The 20042-nt window shown below is 44.8% G+C and overlaps 1 protein-coding gene across 2 annotated transcripts in view; it reads right to left on the bottom strand.

Annotated features, from left to right (window-relative positions):
• Positions 1-20042, bottom strand: part of CEP76 (centrosomal protein 76) — a 55928-nt gene that overhangs the window by 2649 nt on the left and 33237 nt on the right. For both annotated transcript variants that reach the window (XM_056521523.1, XM_056521524.1), the window contains exons 8-11: positions 18646-18834; positions 8636-8802; positions 4883-5216; positions 311-528 (exon numbers count right to left, since the gene is read on the bottom strand). In XM_056521523.1, the coding sequence (XP_056377498.1) occupies positions 311-528; positions 4883-5216; positions 8636-8802; positions 18646-18834 (908 nt within the window). The remainder of the gene's footprint in view (positions 1-310; positions 529-4882; positions 5217-8635; positions 8803-18645; positions 18835-20042) is intronic.

Below are 20042 nucleotides of genomic sequence, written 5' to 3'. Positions count from 1 at the left end.
GCAAGGAAGTATCAGGTATAATGTTGCAGGCTTGTGTTACATGTAATTAAACATTATATTACTTTTGAAGACCCAATACTGTTGCTGGCTCTTGAATGCTATTAAAAGGGTCTGTAAGGGCCCTGTTACTTGGGGCAATTATCACCCTGTGTAAAAGGGCCAGCGACCAGCCAACAAACAAGCAAATGCTCATTTGACTGGTTAAAACATCTTTAGGCATGTGTATCTGTGTTAAACCCCTTGCATAGATGTACAGTATTACTGTCAACTGTTTAATAGTAGTGAGGGAGGGGGAGACAAGGAGTATTACCGCAGGCAAGTAGCAAATGCCCTTCTTGCGTTTCGGTGAACAAAGTGAATGGGAAATCCTTTAAAAGTGTGCCCATCGGGTACTGCTCTCCTGATAGCATCCTGAAACTCTTCATTTCCTGCTGAGATCCCTGTGGTACGTTCTATTTCATATGCAGCAAGGGCGGGAGACAGTAAGTAAGACAGCTGATCATCCCAAACTGTGGTGAGACCTAGATCCTGCAGAATAAAGAGTAAAAACAAGAATAAATACCTATAAAAAAAGGGCAAGTTCAGAATTGGCCGAAGAAATCAGCAAGTGTTCATGCAATGCACAGTGTGGAGTAGCAAACAAACCTGCAAAATTATCATGGTGTTGTAAAACACCATTCACATGTATTGTCCTGCACTTTGTTGCAGATTTTCTCTGCTGAATATGCATCAAAGTTGATAGGGAACAATACGTCAAAAGTAAAATGTAAATTTGAGAGCGAGGACAAACTGCTTTCCTTACATGTCTGTTTTAGTAACTACTCACCTCACATCCCGTCCCGTCCCCCCCCCCCCCCCCCCCCAGAGCCCTCCATACACACAAAAGTTTTTTGTGTTGGTTCTCAACTGTCCAATCAGAGGAGGCTCCCATACACTTAAAAGACAGTTGGCTGGTTTTGCCAAAATGAGTTTACACTTTTTTCCTAATGCATATGGGGGCCTTTACACCACTGTGTTGAGCATTTCCTTTCATATCGCTCTTGAAAAAGTATGAGGATTTTAACAAATGTGTGTGACTAATCCCCTTGTCAGCAACATGAATCCCTACACATGCCAATACTGCTTGCTCGCTGGTGATGAGGCCAAAGTGTGGAGGAAAATAAATAGCTAAAATTAGCCCATCCTACTCATCTAAAGAGGCATGCATGGGGATTAAAAGGGGTATTCCGGGCAAAAATATTTTATCCCCTATACAAAGGATAAGGGATAAGGTCTCTGATCGCGGGAGGCCCGCTGCCGAGACCCCCGCGATCTCCCTGTAGCACCCGCATTCTATGAGGGTGCTGAATCTCTGGTTTCAGAAAGCTCCAGGTTTCCGGGACTGGGGACGTGATGTCACGCCACGCCACGCCCCCTCCATTCACATCACGGTCCCAGTCCCGGAAACCCAGAGGTTTCCGAAACTTGAGATTCAGCACCCGCATAGAATGCGAGTGCTACAGGGAGATCGCGGGGGGTCTCAGCAGCAGGCCCCCCGCGATCAGACATCTTATCCCCTATCCTTTGGATAGGGGACAAAGGTTTTTGCCTGGAATACCCCTTTAAGGTGGAAATTCCCCCTGGTCTGTTTCTGGAGAGCTTTTTATTTTCCCCATCACTAGCTTTGTTCTTTCTAGAGCATTCCATCTAACTTTCACTATATAGTGAGCCCTATATTCCTGTATCCTACACTAGGAATACATTGTTCAATTTGACCACATTAAGGAGAGAATGCTGCCCTCCCATCTGGACATATTAGCCAAGTTCCCAACCCAGATATCCCCCTGGTTGAGCGGCTTCTCAGTGGGAGCTCCCTCTCCATCATCACCAACATTGTTGACCTCCCCTATCCTAACAATGTAGAACTCTCTTCTACACAATTAGACATATCTACAATGTTGAAGAGTGTATGTGATATAAATGTAATATCTATATTAACCAGTCCTCTAAAGTACTATAGATAAAGAATAGATAGGAAATGAGAGATGAAATGTATATCACAATTTATTAATGAATAATATGTCGTCACCTTCAGCAGGGCCCTTGCGTGGGGTGAACGGCAGTAAACTTATTATGAAATGGGATATGATAAAAAATGAATAAAATATTAGCAATAAAGTAATAAAATACTCAAAAGTATCACAAAAGTGTCAGTTTGTCCATTGCACTTGATCCCTTAATATTGTGGTTCACCAGTCTTCATATTTTACTATATCTGTAGTTGATACAGTTTATGTATTTGTATACTTTGTATTCAGTTTATTGGTGGTGCAGTTTTAGATACAGTTCACTGGTGTGCTAGTGCCAGGTAGCAGAATGTCTTAAACAGCGCTGTGTTACTGTAGCGCTTGTAATGATGGTCGGTGCACAGCACCACTCACCCTCCACAGGATATACTTCTGCCCGGGCTGGTACGGCTGTCGCGGCTGGGTCCTGTGCTCTGCCCGTCTGTGTGAAGGGTGAGCGGTTCTCCGGCAGTCTGTGGGTCCCGGGCTGGCACGGCAGATGTCCGGCCTGTAGTGGTATTGACCGGGACTCACGCAGGTAACCTGGGGCTGTGGAGGGGAATCGGAGCTGGGTCGGAGAAGGCGTGCCACGTGTGTGAACACGGCACTATGTGCGCGCGTGCTGCAGTTGTCTCCAAAGCGGGGGTATCCAGCAGTTGTGAATGACAAATGTCATAAGGTAGTTTTGGCAGCCTGGGGGTTGGTGTGCAATAGCATATAGAGTATATATTAGGCTAGACGCGTTTCAATGTCTCGGACATTTTCTTCAGTAGCATGAGATACTTTATGCTACTGAAGAAAATGTCCGAGACATTGAAACGCGTCTAGCCTAATATATATACTCTATATGCTATTGCACACCAACCCCCAGGCTGCCAAAACTACCTTATGACGACATTTGTCATTCGCAACTGCTGGATACCCCCGCTTTGGAGACCACTGCAGCACGCACGCACATAGTGCCGCGTTCACACACGTGGCACGCCTTCTCCGACCCAGCTCCGATTCCCCTCCACAGCCCCAGGTTACCTGCGTGAGTCCCGGTCAATACCACTACAGGCCGGACATCTGCCTTGCCAGCCCGGGACCCACAGTCTGCCGGAGAACCGCTCACCCTTCACACAGACGGGCAGAACACAAGACGCACGCAGCCATCACCAGCACAGGACCCAGCCTCGACAGCCGTACCAGCCCGGGCAGAAGTATATCCTGCGGAGGGTGAGTGGTGCTGTGCACCGACCATCATTACAAGCGCTACAGTAACAGTGCTGTTTAAGACATTCTGCTACCTGGCACTAGCACACCAGTGAACTGTATCTAAAACTGCACCACCAATGAACTGAATACAAAGTATACAAAAGTATACAAATACACAAACTGTATCACCTACAGATATATTACAATATTCAGACTTGTGAACCACAATATTAAGGGATCAAGTGCAATGGACAAACTGACACTTTTGTGATACTTTTGAGTATTTTATTACTTTATTGCTTTTATTGCTAATATTTTTTTCATTTTTTATCATATCCCATTTCATAATAAGTTTACTGCCTTTCACCCCACGCAAGGGCCCTGCTGAAGGTGACGACATATTATTCATTAATAAATTGTGATATACATTTCATCTCTCATTTTCGTATCTATTATTTATCTATAGTACTTTAGAGGACTGGTTAATATAGATATTACATTTATATCACATACACTCTTCAGTTACAGGCCTTTTTGGTTGAAGGTAACACCGATAACCTCAAGTACTTACATCTTTATCTCAGGTGAGCTACACATACTATTCATATCTACAATGTTATTTCTCCCATTTAGAATGTTGTATGTCTTGGTGCAATGATTTAAAAAAATGCTGTGTATTACCTGTCAATACAGTCTTATTTATTAACAGCTATCTGTATATATGTACCTTTTCCCCTCATTCCCAAAACATAAGCAATTTAGCTATGTTTTTTGTGTGTTAATTTGTATAATTAAAAAATTCTATTAAAAGCAGAAATGGGGGCCAAAACTTTAAACTTTCCCTGTGGCAGGGCAGCAAAAACTCAAAAGTTTAACTCACCTTCCTATGTTACCCCGTTGCATCGGTATCTGTCTTGTTCCTCCACTGCTGCTGGGCTCTGTGCTTCTTAGGCTCGAAACGTCACACTGCGGTCAGCGCATCTCCGGCTGCAGCGATGTCCCGCCTTGGCCGGTAATAGGCCGAGTGCACTGTCATGTAAGGAGCTCGGGCTGGGGGGACATCACTGCAGCCGGCGATACGCTGATCGGAGTGTGACGTTCCGAAGATAAGAAGCAGGGAGCCCAGCAGTGCCAGAGGAATGGGACACAGATACTGGCGCAATGGGGAAATGTAGGAAGGCGAGTCAAAGTTAGTTTTTTTTTTGTATTTGCAGCCCGGGCACAGGGAAAGTTAAAAGTTTTGGGTCGCATTTCTCCTTTAAATAAAAAAATAAAAAATAGGAAAAATTTACATTAAGAAAAGAGTTTGAGACAACTACTTTAATCTAACAATTGGAGCCCATCAGATTGCCAGCCTGACAGGCCACCCATGCCATGTTTTGATTGGTCACAATGCAACTGTCAGATTAAACAACTCCATTCCCATCCTATGGTATATTCACATGGAACTGAAGATTGCTGCTGGATTTGACTTCCCTATTGAACAAATCTGCAACAATTCTGCAGCATTTTATTCCTGTGTGAACATGCCATTGCAGTAGTCTGCCAAATGAGCTAAATCAGAAGACATAAGGGTTAATGCAAGCCAAAATGTAACAGCCTTATTGTGTGATAGCTGTTGAATAAATACCAAATATTACCTTCCTGTGCTCAGTTATAAGAACACGCAGCTGCAATTCAATCTCATTACTTTCTGCAGGTCCATCAAGCAGCGAGCTGCAGAGCGGAGGAAATGGAGGAAGAGAGGCGGTAGATCCTGGGGAACATATGGATTTAATGGCTTCTTCACTCATCGGTTTCCACCTGGATTCATCATTCAGGTCAAACACAGAGAAATCAACCGAATCTGAAGGCTGGCAGTTGGCCAAGAATCGCTGGTGGTTGAAAATGCACCCAATGGTTTTGTATGGGTAGAGAGGCTTTGGCTGCTCCACCAGGGGAGGATCATGTGGGTTGACAGGTTTGTGGACATATCTGTATAATTAAATGGTTGAGACACAACATAAGCACTGCATGCCATTATATAACCGGGAAAAATTACATCAAAATATTAACACGTTTTATGCAGTATTCATCTGGCTATAAAGTTAAACTTACATAATTCATCTACCAACGTAATGCATTTTTAGAAGTACCTCATGTTTTAACCCCTTGCAGACAGTCCAATTTGGCCTTGAGCTTTGTTTTGCAATAACATGTATGGCGCAAAAAAAAAATTTTTTTTTGCGAGAAATTAAGAAAATCCACAATTTTTGCAATTTGGAAGTCAATTTTTCAAAGTGTACTTTACGGGAGATATGACATTGAAGGGGTATCCAGGAATAGAAAAACCGAGCTAATTTTTAAAGACCGCTCCCTGTCTGTCTCCAGATTGGGTGTGGTATAACATCTTGGTTCCATTCACTTTAATAGAACGGAGCTGCAGAACACCCAAACTGGAGACAGAAGGGGAGCGTTTTTTTTAAATTAGCTCCATTTAACTATAACAAAATATGTATGTTTAAAATTTCCCTATTCTGTCTTTACCATTTTTCCATGCCGTTTTCTGTAGTTTTTATCTGTGCCACTTTTTCATATATGTGACTTTTTCTAGGATGTGATGCGACCAAAATAATTAATAAATATCAGCAATTTTTGAACTCAACATTTTATTTTAAAGGAGATATGCAGCACTGATATTTAAAAATCTCATATTATAGATCTTGTAAAGACCTATCCAGCAAGATATGTTTTGTCAAAATCGGCTCAGCAGATCTCCTGATATTGCCTTCCAAAGAACCCTCTGTTTGCAGCATGGAGGGCGAAGCAGACTCAAAAGACTACATTTCCCACAATCCTCCTCTCCTACTTCCTGTAAGCTGCTGCCCTGCTCTCCACACTGAGGAAATTATAGTAAAGTAACGCCCCCACTCCCTCCCATATGCATATCCCCTCCCATCCTAATGAGTTCCCTCTCCCCCCTGTCCAATAGAAATTAACACTGCACTGTCTGTGCTCACGCGGATTCACGCTGGGATTAATAGTTTGGCCACCGCTGGAGACACCTAGATATCAGACCATTGAACTACCTATAATATCATATATAATGCCGGCGGGGACTGGGATCGGGCGGCAGATACGGCGCTGATCACACTGGGACCAATGACTTGTTATACTGCCAGAAAGAACGCCGGCAGGGGGGAGGAAAAGGGATTTGCTATGAATTACCCGATCCCCTTCGGCAATATTATTATTATATCAAGTACAGTGGGCTGCTATTCATGTGTCTCCAGCAGTTGCAAAACTATTAATCCCAGTATGCCTGGACAGCCAAATTAGTAGTTGGCCACCTCTGGAGACACATAGATTGCAGACCACTTTACTCTATATAATCTCATAAAGAATGCTGGGGGGGGGGGGGGGAATAAGGTTTCTCTGAGCTGTCTGGTGGGGGGGGGGGGGGTTACAGTCGTCATACAGGAGGCTGCAGAGTTCAGCCTATCAGGGATGGGCTAATGAATATTCATAAGGGGTGGCTTATCAGGCTGGAGCAGGAGGGGGACAGAAGGGAGAAAACCCTCCTCTTGCATTGGGGACAACAGTGACGTTCGGAACCTAATATGGCTGCCTAATGCAGCTCTATGGGCTCGAAAGTCACACTAGCTAGAAGAACTACTGAGCTTCCTGTACACAGCTCAGGAAGGAATTACAGATGACCTGTGAAAGAGAGAAAACGCCAGTATATTGGAAAGTTCTATAACTTTTCTTTCTGCTGTATGGGAAAAGCAATTGTTGTGCACTGCATATCTCCTGTAATAGTTCCAACATTTTAGCACATGATACCATTTTTTTAAAATTATTATTATTATTATTTTTTTTTGTAAAATTAGAAAAAAGGGGATTTTTATGTTTTTATTGTGACAGGGCCTTAACTTAAAAATAAATAGATAAACAAATAAATGAAAGTTTTTAAGTCCCCACAGGGAACTATTTATAGCAAGCTATTGATTTCTATTATTTTTTAGTAATTGTCTGTCAGAAAGCAGACCATACAAAAAGATCCCCGAAGTGGCCCTGGAGCAGGTGAGCAGAGCTTTGGCCACCATCTTGACTCATTGGATCCCTGCAATTGCACTGCGAGTGGTCCGATTAATCTCACAAAGCCCCCTAATGCTTTAAATGCTGTGATCAGTATTGATCGCAGCCTCTAAAAAGGTTAATGGTTGACATCAGCGCGATTGCTGATGTCCACCATTAGCAGCTGTTAGCAGCCAGGAGCCGCAGTCTAAGAATCAAGCCAATCTCTGGCACTGGCTTCATACACCGTAAACTCACTGCAATGTACATATATTGTTGTGTAAAAAACAAAGGTGTGTGAGATGTACTCTGTTTTAGTGACCGAGAACTTTAGTCTGGGTATAATCTCCTGTATACCCTATTAAACATAAGTACATAAAGATAATGAGAAGTGACTGGTTCTCAAGGGCTTGGGTGATAGTTTAATAATATGATGATTGTAGGTAATATGGTATTGTCTGTAAATATGTAATGGTGGTGATGGTGATATACATACATATATTATATAATATATATATACACACATACATATATATATATATATATATATATATATATATATATATATACATTGATGAGTGTTCTAAATTTTGTGGAATGCAGTGAGTGTGAATGAATAAAATAGAAAAAAAGAGGGTAAAGGAGGAAAACAGAAAAATTAAAAATAGAATAAGAATAAGTGGAATAAGCTCTTACTTGAATAAAAGCGCAGTTTATTGGGATAAGTAATTATAAAAAATGGAAAAAGTGCTGGGCCCTAGCACGGTGTTTGCCTCAGGTCAGGCTGGTGATAATAGTTAGAGATGAGCGAACTTACAGTAAATTTGATTCGTCACGAACTTCTCGGCTCGGCAGTTGATGACTTATTCTGCATAAATGAGTTCAGCTTTCAGGAGCTCCCGTGGGCTGGAAAAGGTGGATACAGTCCTAGGAGACTCTTTCCTAGGACTGTATCCACCTTTTCCAGCCCACGGGAGCACCTGAAAGCTGAACTAATTTATGCAGGATAAGTCATCAACTGCCGAGCCGAGAAGTTCGTGATGAATCGAATTTACTGTAAGTTCGCTCATCTCTAATAATAGTGCTTGGATGGCGTCTACTGTCTTAGTCTGTTGTAGGACTAGACGCGTTTCGGACCTTCTAGGTCCGTCCTCAGTAGTCTAATGAAATGCCAAACTGTGCCTTATATAATCCAAGTAAGAGATGGAAAGAAGATATGGTAGATAAAGTAGATCCGGATGTGGATCCGCATCCGGATTTTATCTACCATGTTATCTACCATGTTCGGTGTCCTCTAGGGGTTAAACCATCAACCAATTTCATGTTTATTCATTTACCTTTGTGCTGTCAAACTCTCCCAGAAAGTAACTGCTCCATCTGTTCCATACGTCATCACCCAGGTGTGGGCTACTCCTTTTCCTTTAGTACCAACACACACGTAGGCATCTAAACCAAAACCAAGAAGAAGGCTGCAAAGGAGGGTGCAATGATCTTCACAATCACCCTAAAAAAAAAAAAATACACTTTTTTTAAATGTTACATAATTGTGAACATATAAAAATACATAATACAAGGCAGCTGGAAGCTATATTACATCCAACTTACCATTTAGGGACAGAGATCCTATGATGGGTAGGGTCACACACAGCGCATCTGCAGCGTATTTAAACCTGTGGATTCACTGCTGGTAGTCACAGAGCAGCCACAGAGCAAGATTACTGCTATGGCCAGATAGATCTGTGTGTCAGCTTATAACTGCCGGTGGGAAATCCATCGCTATGGGAGTTTGCTCTGCCGTGACTGCGGGCAGTACATCCTCCGCATCAAAATACGCTGCGGATGCGCTGTGTGTGACCCTACCCTTAGGGTTTGTTCACAAGTACAGTATACTGGCCATACTTTATCCTGCAGATTCCAATGTAAACTGACTGAACACAGCATCAGTTATGTGCAGGATACTGTACGTGTGAATACTTGCTAACAAGGCTTAGCCAGTAGGAGGGGGATTTTTTACAACTTTGCCCACTTACCAGTGCATAAAAAAAAAAAAAAAAAAACAAAAAAAAAAAACAAACCTTAACCTACTTCTCACACTCCAGCTATGCCTCCGGTGTCCAGCTCTGGTCATCGGCTGCTGTCCATTTCCTCTCGTGAAAATGATGACACCTAACTGGGCACCACAAAGAGGAAGGGGAGCACAGCCAGGGACCAAAGCGGGACAACCGAGGCACCGCAGGTTAGTAAAATTTTTTATTTTTTTTATGTACTGTTAAGTGTGGAAAATTGTGAAAAATACCCCTCCTGCTTGACAACCCCTTTAAAGTTTCAATAAGGCAAAACAATCCTAATACCATATATGCACAGTAACTTGGCATTCACTTACATCCTCACTGTGTACCCCTGCTGCTCTGGTAACACTGGCTGTGATCTAGGTAATTCAACAGCAAGGAGCATGTAATACAGCAAAACTACATGTCCATAAGTATACTGTCATTCTGTGTGTACTAGTGCTCCTCCCCCTGGTGGCTTCTGGTCTGTGCATGCTCGGCTGCACATGTAGCACAACCAGGCACTGCATATTAAAAAGGAGCCAAGCTGCACAGAGCTAGTGTTATAGGAGTGAGACTGCTCATTCTGTGAAGTGAAAACAGACAGAATACGTAGATGCAGTCACTGCACAGGGAGAAGACAACAATGGAGATGTGGACAAAGCAGGACAAGCAGGGGAAACATTTAAATCTTTGGGCAGCAAGAACGTATAAAGATTTCCAGTTTGAGTCTCTCTCTACAACATGTCAAAGTTTTTTTTTTATTTTTTTAAAGTAACAGTGCCCATTTGGAATCTATCACCACCTTCAGGCATAATAAGTCCATTGTATGGGGGAATAGGGTACATTAGAGTGAACATAAGGATACCTTTATAATCCTGATCTGGCAATGTCCAGTAATTCATTCTTTAATAGATATACAATATAGGCTCTAGGTGCACTGTGTGCTTGGCTTCATGTGCAGGAGTGTCATGGTCTAGGGCTGCATGAGTGTTCATGGCACTGGGGCGCTACAATTTACTGAAGGAACTATAAATGCCACCATGTACTGGAATATACTGACACAGAGCCAGATTCATTTCTTCAGAGACTGGGCTGCAGCGCAGTATGCCAACACAATACCAACCCCAAACACCTCCCAGATGACCACTGCCTTGCTAAAGAAGCTGAGAGTTAGGCTAGGTTCAGACTACAGAATTTCTGCCTGCAATTCCGCTTTGAAATTGCAGGCAGAAATACTGCTTTGCTAAAATGTACAAGCAGGTGAATGGGTTTTCCGTTCACAAATTCCGCTTCCAAAACTCTGAAGTGTGAATTTGTGAACGGAAAAAGATTTTTTGTACTCAGCGTAAAATCTCTCTCGTAGCATTCATAGGGGGACATCTATACTGATGGGTATATGCTCTTTCCACTAGGAGGCGCTGACACTAGGAAAAAAAAAGTCGGCTCTTCCTTGGCAGGATATGCCCGCCCACTGGAAGTTAGGTAATCAGTTTTGTAAGAAAGCAGTAGGAGAAGCCAACGAAGAAATATGTCCGAAGGACCTCAGAAAGAATCCCGGACAAAAAAAACAATATCCGTAAAAGAATATCCAGACAAAAAAAAATAAAAAATTAAGAAATGGGTGGGTACGGTGTACCCCAATGAAGGCTACAATAAAGAGATTTCATGCTCTTCATTGGGCGACACCTATACTGATGGAATGGACCAAAACAGTCCCTCAGGGCAAGCACAACCACCAGCGAAAGGGAATCAGTCCTGAGACCGACCCACTCGTCCGTAAGGCCTGCGGACCCCAGGACAGAAACAACAGAGGCCCAGAAACAGAGCTCCTGGAAGATCCCCCGGCCATGGAGATTGACTAGGATGCCAAGGAAGGGACAGTCCTTCGTAGAAACTGTAAACCCACGATCCTGATAGAGAGACAAGAAAGGTCGACCAAAAAAGCTAGACGGGCCGGAACCATCCCAAAAAGGGGGTAGGAAACAAACTCTAAGGAACAAAGAGCCAGACAGAGGGCCAGCCCGGCTGTAAGACAAGAATGGAAAAATGCATGACCAGAGAACCCCATCCAGAGTCAACAGATTCAAGAGGACATGGCGGAAAAAAGCCAGGGAGAGCAGTGTACACCTAAGCAGAAGGCAAACACAGAAGGTGGGGACAGTAAACCACCAGAAAAAAAAAAGAAAAAGACTTAAACCGGCTCTACAGAGGCCTGGTGCAAGAGATCGATGAGCTGAACATCTGCAGACTCAAAAACCCCTATCCAGGAGCCAGCTGTGAGCACCTGGGAGGCAAAACAGCCCAACTGGTGTAATCCGGACGACCGGAAGGCCCTCCATCTTGAGAGAAGGAGCCCGAAGTAGAAGATGGAAGGGAATAATGGTCAAGAAAGGAGCAAAATGCCCAGTGATAGACATGGAAACTGGAGGTTCCTGAGTCACCTGGAAGATGGTCACGGAATAATAAATGGCCAACAAAGGAGCTGAAGACCCTGAAAAGGAGTATCCCGGAGCACTGGAGCAGCCTACATGGAAATTGGAGGTTCCCAAGCCTCCTGGAAGACTTACACCTGAAGGGAAAGTGAACCCAACGTCCACAAAAAGCTCCAGGTGGCAAACCTCTGTGCAGAGACCAGAAGAAGTGAGGGAAAGAAACACTGCCCCATAATTGGGATCGCGGAGAAGTCTGGCAAGACCGCTATGCACACCCGAGACCTCAGCCGTCACTAAGGCCCAAAGAACATGGAAGGGCGACCTAGAAAAGAAGGCACACCACAGCATCCTAGGATAGTGTCCAGACAAGGAGACTAACCGGTCTTGGACTCCAGTGGTCCGAGCGGACCAGAGCACTCCGAAGCAACAACCCGTCAGGACAGGAATGGAGCGGAAACAGTAAACAAAAAAAAATAAAAAATAAAATAAAAAATAAAATAAAAATAAAAAAGGAACCCGGCTGGGACTCCCAGGCTCTGGGCACAGGAAAGGTTACTCCAGAAGATAGTGGAGTCAGTGAAGCACAATGGACACCGTCAAGGAAAAGAGCAACACAGCCTACCATCAGGGAGTGTGCAGAGGGGGAGGAAAGCAATGGTAGGACCCAAAGGACAGACGGTGGCTAGACCGGTTGTCGCTGAGCCATACAGAGGAGAGTGCCAAGGCTGCATGAGCAGTAGTAGATAACCAAGAAACAGGAAGAGAGACAGGCTGCAATAGTGGGCAGTAAGCCACAGGCAGAGAGAACGAAAAGCCCTTTGGAATGCTGTCAACGAAAAACAAGGGCCCAGACAGATACCCCACCTATATTGGAAAAAAAAAAAAAAAAAAAAAAAAAAAAAGAGAGATAAGAGATGATAGAGAAATAAATATATTATATTATATTATAATTATATATACAGTGGTCCCTCAACAAATGATGGTAATTCGTTCCAAACGACCCATCGTTTGTCGAATCCATCGTATGTTGAGGGATCCGTGCAATGTAAAGTATAGGCATCTGTACTCACCTGTCCCCGTCGCTCCGGACCAGGTCCTCACCACTCCCGCTGCTGTTCCAGGGGCTCCCGATGCTGTCCCGCTGCTCCGGTGTCTTCTTCGCGATCCTCCGGTGTCTTGCGCATCTTCTGCAGGGTCCGGGCCTTGCTTTCCGGCGACGTTATTACGCTGCTGCGCCGGCGCGGCGTGTGTAGTGACGTAATAACGACGCCGGAAAGCAAGGCCCGGACCCTGGAGAAGATGCGCAAGACACCGGAGGATCGCGAAGTGGACCCGGAGCAGCGGGGATAGGTAAGTGAACCTGCTGGGGCACATTACACTGCTATCCGACAGCAGCTTAAGCATTTTGCGCTGTCGGATAGCAGTTAATGCGATTGCCCCGACATATAAAAGCATCATATGTCGATTTTATCATATGTCGGGGCCATCGGGGGGAGATATAGAGATATATTATCTATCTATCTATCTATCTATCTATCTATCTATCTATCTATCTATCTATCTATAGAGAGAGACATACATACATACATATATATATATATATATATATATATATATATATATATATATATATATATATATAGAGAGAGAGAGAGAGAGAGAGAGAGAGAGAGAGAGAGAGAGAGAGAGAGAGAGAGAGAGAGAGAGAGAGAGAGAGAGAGAGAGAGAGAGAGAGATATATATAGAGAGAGAGAGATATATATATAGATATAGATGCTTGAGAAAGACCAGGAGAGCTGGTTGAAACGTCGCTGTAACTTTCACCAAGATATGGAATAAATTTTATTTTTTGCACTTTCATCATTTTGTGTGCTGCGGATAGATAGATATAGATATAGATAGAGAGAGATATATATAGATATATATAGAGAGATATATATAGATATATATAGAGAGATATATATAGATATATATAGAGAGATATAGATATATATATAGAGAGATATAGATATATATATAGAGAGATATAGATAGATATATATATATATATATATATATATATATATATATATTGTCCAGATACCATTTTTTTAAGACAAAGTACTCGCCGGTACCAAGTACGAGTACTTATATTTTAAAAGGGAATCTGACAGCAGGGTGAGGCGGTCTCTGGCGCTGCTTACTGTATGATATGTGGGTTCCTTGTTGTGTACAATGGAGGCGGCTGCTGTAATATGAGCCAAGATTTCTCTCTTCTCCATTGGGCAGAACAGGGAGACCTGTTGCATCGGCCGCGAGACCGATGTCTCCGGAGCGATTGCGCCGATGATCACATGGTGAGCAGCGGTATAAAATCGGGTTACCTGCACTACCTACCTATAAATTGAAGTTAGTGCAGGTGACTCTGCTGTAAAATTGCCTTTAATAGTAGGGAGTATCCCCTTTAGACGTTAGCAGGGGCCCCCCTTTAGATGTTAGCAGCACCCCATCCCCTTTAGACATTAGCAAGGGCCCCCCCTTTAGACATTAGCAGCCCCCTCCCCCCTTTAGACAGCAGGACCTTTTTAAGACAGCAGGGCCCCCTTTAGACATTAGCAGGGACCCCCCTTTAGACATCAGGGACCCCTTTAGACATAAGTAGGGCCCCCCTGTAGACCGCAGCCTTCACCCTTGTAGACAGCTTACCTGCAGCTGTCCTCTGTCGGCTGCTGCCGCTCCGCTGCTTCGTCCTCCCGTCACATCATGGCGATCAATGGAGGAGCATGTGACATACACGTCACTCTGCTTCCTCCGTAGCGTTACGCTGGGCGCAGGGGAGGAGGAGTGACGTGTGTGTTACATGCTCCTCCATAGATCGCCATGATGCAGACGGGGGAATCGGTGTTAGTGAAGATCGGAACACAAAATGCTTCAAGACACAGTTTTCTTCACTACACTGGGCAGCGGAAGCAGGTATCGGACATGGTATCGGGGACATTGAACGAGTCCCCGATACCATGGAAATGGCTAGTATCTGCCCCGATACCGATACTAGTATCGAGACATCCCTAATATATATCCATCTCGGCAGAAACTTGGGCACTGACCATGCCGAGCCCCGCTGAACTGACGGCCCACCAGGCCCCAAGCCAGAACAGAGGTGCTCAACCGTCGTAGACCTGCAGAAACAAGATTACAGGAAGGCCCGAGGCACCCCCACTGACAGAAGGGAAGGTGGGTTCTACACGTGCAGAGGGACATTAACACACACGGACACCGACATGGATACCTCATAATAGTAGTGAGGTACCAAGACTGCAGACAGGAAAGAAAACGCAGACATCCAGAAGTCCGGCAGTATGGAAGACAGGCTCAGCACCCAACGGTGTGTCACAACCATGCCCCTAGCAGACTAAGTTGGAACTCGTAGAAAGGGGAACAGAGAGTGCTGCTGTTGCTGTGAAAAGCCATGGAACCTGAAAAAAAATGCTTACACCCTATCTCCTAATGGTGCCACACACCAGGACTGTTGTGGCAGCTGCACGAGATGAACATGCAGAAACAGTCTGATTGGGATAACCAGTTCAATGAACCCACAAAGACACACTGTGAAACTTCAGTCCTGGGAGGGGGAGGTGACCTGGCAGATTAGAACCATGCAGACAGTCTGGCTATATGGCATAGGGACCATGGCCACACCGGGTCCTGCATCCAGAACCACACACTGAAAGTGGGTTACCAGCCATCAGCCATGAGAGCAGCAGGCATGAAGAGAGGGACCTGGTAAAGCAGGAAACCCTGTGAACCAGTACATGGTGCATTTTATTAGGCCCATGGATCTCGGACCTACACCTCGCAGTGGGATACCTGAACTTCCAACCACGGAGTGGGAAGTGTATTGTAGTTGACCCGACGTAGCAGTAAATCATGCAGACAACCGTCTGGCTGACCGGTATATAATTCCTGAATGCACAGGATCACTCCTCCGAACCCTCCCACAGAAAGTGGAGTACTGTAGTGCGGCCGATCCGATGGGCGACCTGGTGGTGTCGAACGTCTGGCTGACTGGCATCATTCCTGTGTACTTGCAGGGAAGAGAGGTACGGAAACCACAGCCATGCAAGTGGTATCCAGAGGATAGAATCCCCGTCACCCTGGAAGATCAGGGGAGGCAGAGGAGCCCTGGAGTACTCCCCGTCACCCTGAAAAGGGTATACAGGACATGCCTGGTCACTTCCTCAGACACCGTGCCCTAGCAGTGTAGTACCGTAACTCCAGAAGGGCGACCCAGAGGTCCAGAAGACCACTGTCTGGCTTACTGGCACAGGGTCCCTTGTACCTATAGGGACACTCTTCTGGACTCCCACACTATAAGAGGGGATCAGGAACTCCAGACAATCACGCGGCAGCCCCTGATAAGAGACCGGCGGCGGCGGAAATCGTGCAGACAACGGTCTGGCTCATCAGTATAGTACACCACCAGGCACTGAGCGGTGTCGATAAGGGGACAATAGCCCAGATGAAAAAACACTGTGCCCATTTGTCGGATATGGAAGGGCGAGGAAGTGTAGGAGCCATGGTTAGTATCCCCGCCATCCTGGGAGATCAGGGGAGACTAAGGAGCCATGGATTGTATCCCCGTCGCCCCCTGCACAAGATCCATTGTACACGCCGGGTCACTCCTTCTGACGCCACTTGTTAGCAGTGGGGAGCCGGAAATCCAGTCGTGGATGCGGCAGCCCTGTGATGAGTGACTGGCAGCGGAGGAAACTACGCAGACCACTGTCTGTGGTATTGGGTCCAGTACATGTCCACGTAGGGACACGTGCTCGAAAACCTTGCACTAGAAGTGGGGGTCCAGCACACTAGCCACAGATGCGGCAGACCTGCAAAGACCTGTGGGAGGAAATTGCCAAAGACACAAGGGTACAAGACACCTCGGAAGGCCATCAGCTAAGGTCAGGGATGCAGATGCACCTGCAGAGGCATCCCACCGGTGTCTCGCCCCGATGGAAGGGCTGGAATGAGTCTGTGGGCGCAGCATGTATGGCACGGCTAAAAAAGGCCATGTACAAATACCTGTGATGGCAAAGTGACCATTGCCTCTTCAAGTCATCCAACAGGTGGCGGAAGCAAGTGGTAAAGTGGCCCCCAAAAATAACATTTAATATATGGCCCCCGACAGGAAACCCAGCAAGATCAAAACAGGTAAAAAAAACAGACATTACAACAAAGGGCTGTAATAGCTGACTGCCGCCAAAAGGGGGAGCACACAAAGGACCAGAAAGCAGAGGCTGCAATCTACTGAATGGCCACAATAGGGGGATAAAAACCTGCGCTGAGAAAGACAGACTCCCGGGAGATATGACCACGGAGTGCCCCGACCACCACAGCGCACACAGTCGCCGCTGAACAGTGAGCCGTGGGGAGATGCCAGAGCAGACAGACGAGCCCCGCAGTCCGGGCGCCCGGCCTCCCATCGCCCCGGTGGACAAGGTGAGGAAGAGGGGCGGAGCACAAAATTGTGTGATGCGCATAATGGCCTGAAGAATGCACAAGGAAGCTGCAGCAGCTATACGGGCGGCCAGCAGAATAGCAGAGCTGGTTGTCTATAGAACTAACATACTGCTGTACGGCAAGAGAATGAGCTGCCGCACAGCCCACAGAGCCCCCACACCAGAGAGCCCCAACACAAAATGACAGGGATATTCCCCAACTAAATTCCCCAATAAACATGAGGATATACCTCATGTTAGAGAGAATTGCTGAGATTGCTGTAGGCATGGCACCGCTGGTAGTGTGACCCGGAGGCCACAAGGGATCGGTCCCAGCAAAGCCACATGTAATAGCAGCTGAGTAGCTGGCACTGGAAAAGGAAGAAACCCCAGACAGCCAGGAGAGAAAACTAGCTGTTAAACATACTCACCCATAGACTCAATCTTCTTCTAACCCTGGCATCTTCAGCCAGCTTATGGCCAAGCTGCATCATACCAGGCTAAGATAGCGGGGCAAGCAGGGGCAGTGGGGGGACCTGGACCCAGGGTACAACCTCCAAGTGCTGTCTGTGCCCCTTTGTCATATATGGGGGAAACAGGTAGCACCATGCTCCTGAACCCCCACCTGAAAAAGGGAAACAAAAAGGAAAAAAAAAAAAAAAGGAACAAATAAATAAATAAATAAACTAACTAAACACCTCTTACTAGAAAAGAGAAAGAAATAATAAAAAAAAAAGACCAGGTCTGGGGAGCTCCCAGACCTGTGTGTTGCCTCCTACTGGCCCTAGCTAAAACTGATTACCTCACTTACAATGGGCGGGTATATCCTGCAAGGGAGGAGATGACTTTTTTTCTCCTAAGTCGGTGCCTCAGTCGGCGCTGACTGTACTCTGAATCTCCGGGCAGAAATTTTCCGTCTGGAGATTCCGCAGTGGGAACCTAGTCTAAAGATGATGGACTGGTCAAACATGTTTCCTCCACACGTGAACCCTATTGAGTATCTGAAAGGCATCCTCACACAGAAGGTCTCTAACATTCAACAGCTCCATAATGTCATCACGGAGGACTAGAAGAGGACTCTAGTGGTAACCAGTGATACTTTGGTAAACTCCATCTCCAAGAGGCTTAAGGATGTGCTGGAAAATAATGGTAGTCACACAAAACGTGGACATTTTGGGCCCAATTTAGACATTTCCACCTAGGGTGTACTACAGGGGTCCACAGAGTTTTGTTGCCCAGGTTTAGACATTAATGGCTGTGCATTGAGTTATTTTGAAAGGGCAACAATAAAACATTGTTCTACAGGCTGTGCTCAATAAGTGACATTGTGAGATACTGTACATTCATGAATGCAATTGAATACTACAAAAATGTAAAGATTATAGAATACCTTATTTCTACAAAGGAATGCCAGCATAGTGCACCACTGTTCTTGTTTACCACCTCCACCAACAACCGGGGCCTTTTCATAGCCTAGGACATTTACAAAGCGCGCCGCTTGCCGGGGTGTGTCCAACAGGCGTCCTGCTCTAAGGGGGCGCACATAACAGCACACGGGTCGGTTAAGTCCGTTTTCATCCTAAGAGAATGAAAATCATAAAACTTATGTAAATCAAAACATTTTAGTTAAATAGTAAAACATTCTGAAAATTGAAGGTCACTCTAGGAAAAACAGCTGAGCGTTAATGTCCTGAGTATCTCAAGTGACCTAAAAATCTACAAGTCCTAGACATAGGAAATGGGGATCCCATCTGGGCACACATATTAGAATGACCTGTAGGCAAATAGATAATCTTTAAAGCGTGCCTGTTAGATCCAACAAAATTTTTTTTTTTTAACCCCTTAAGGACTCAGGGTTTTTCAGTTTTTGCGCTTTCGTTTTTTCCTCCTTGCCTTTTAAAAATCATAACCCTTTCAATTTTCCACCTAAAAATCCATATTATGGCTTATTTTTTGCGTCGCCAATTCTACTTTGCAGTGACAGTCATTTTACCCAAAAACGCACGGCGAAACGGAAAAAAAAAATCATTGTGCGACAAAATCGAAGAAAAAACGCCATTTTGTAACTTTTGGGGGCTTCCGTTTCTACGCAGTGCATATTTCGGTAGAAATTACACCTTATTATTTTGTAGGTCCATACGGTTAAAATGATACCCTACTTATATAGGTTTGATTTTGTCGCACTTCTGGAAAAAAAATCATAACTACATGCAGGAAAATTTATACGTTTAAAAATGTCATCTTCTGACCCCTATAACTTTTTTATTTTTCCACGTACAGGGCGGTATGAGGACTCATTTTTTGCGGCGTGATCTGAAGTTTTTATCGGTATGATTTTTGTTTTGATTGGACTTTTTGATCACTTTTTATTCATTTTTGAATGGTATAAAAAGTGACCAAAATACGCTTTTTTGGACTTTGGAATTTTTTTGCGCGCACGCCATTGACCGTGCGGTTTAATTGATGATATATTTTTATAGTTCGGACATTTACGCACGCGGCGATACCACATATGTTTATTTTATTTTTTTACACTGTTTTATTTTTTTTATGGGAAAAGGGGGGTGATTCAAACTTTTATTAGGGAAGGGATTAAATGACCTTTATTAACACTTTTTTTTACATTTTTTTTGCAGTGTTATAGGTCCCATAAGGACCTATAACACTGCACACACTGATCTTTTACACAGATCACAGGCATGTATTAACACGCCTGTGATCAGCGTTATCGGCGCTTGACTGCTCCTGCCTGGATCTCAGGCACGGAGCAGTCATTCGCCGATCAGA

The sequence above is a fragment of the Hyla sarda genome, chromosome 5 (genome assembly GCF_029499605.1).
Source record: "Hyla sarda isolate aHylSar1 chromosome 5, aHylSar1.hap1, whole genome shotgun sequence".
NCBI lineage: Eukaryota > Metazoa > Chordata > Amphibia > Anura > Hylidae > Hyla > Hyla sarda.
The sequence above is the reverse complement of the archived record's forward strand: the minus strand, read 5'-3'. Positions and strand labels throughout refer to the sequence as shown.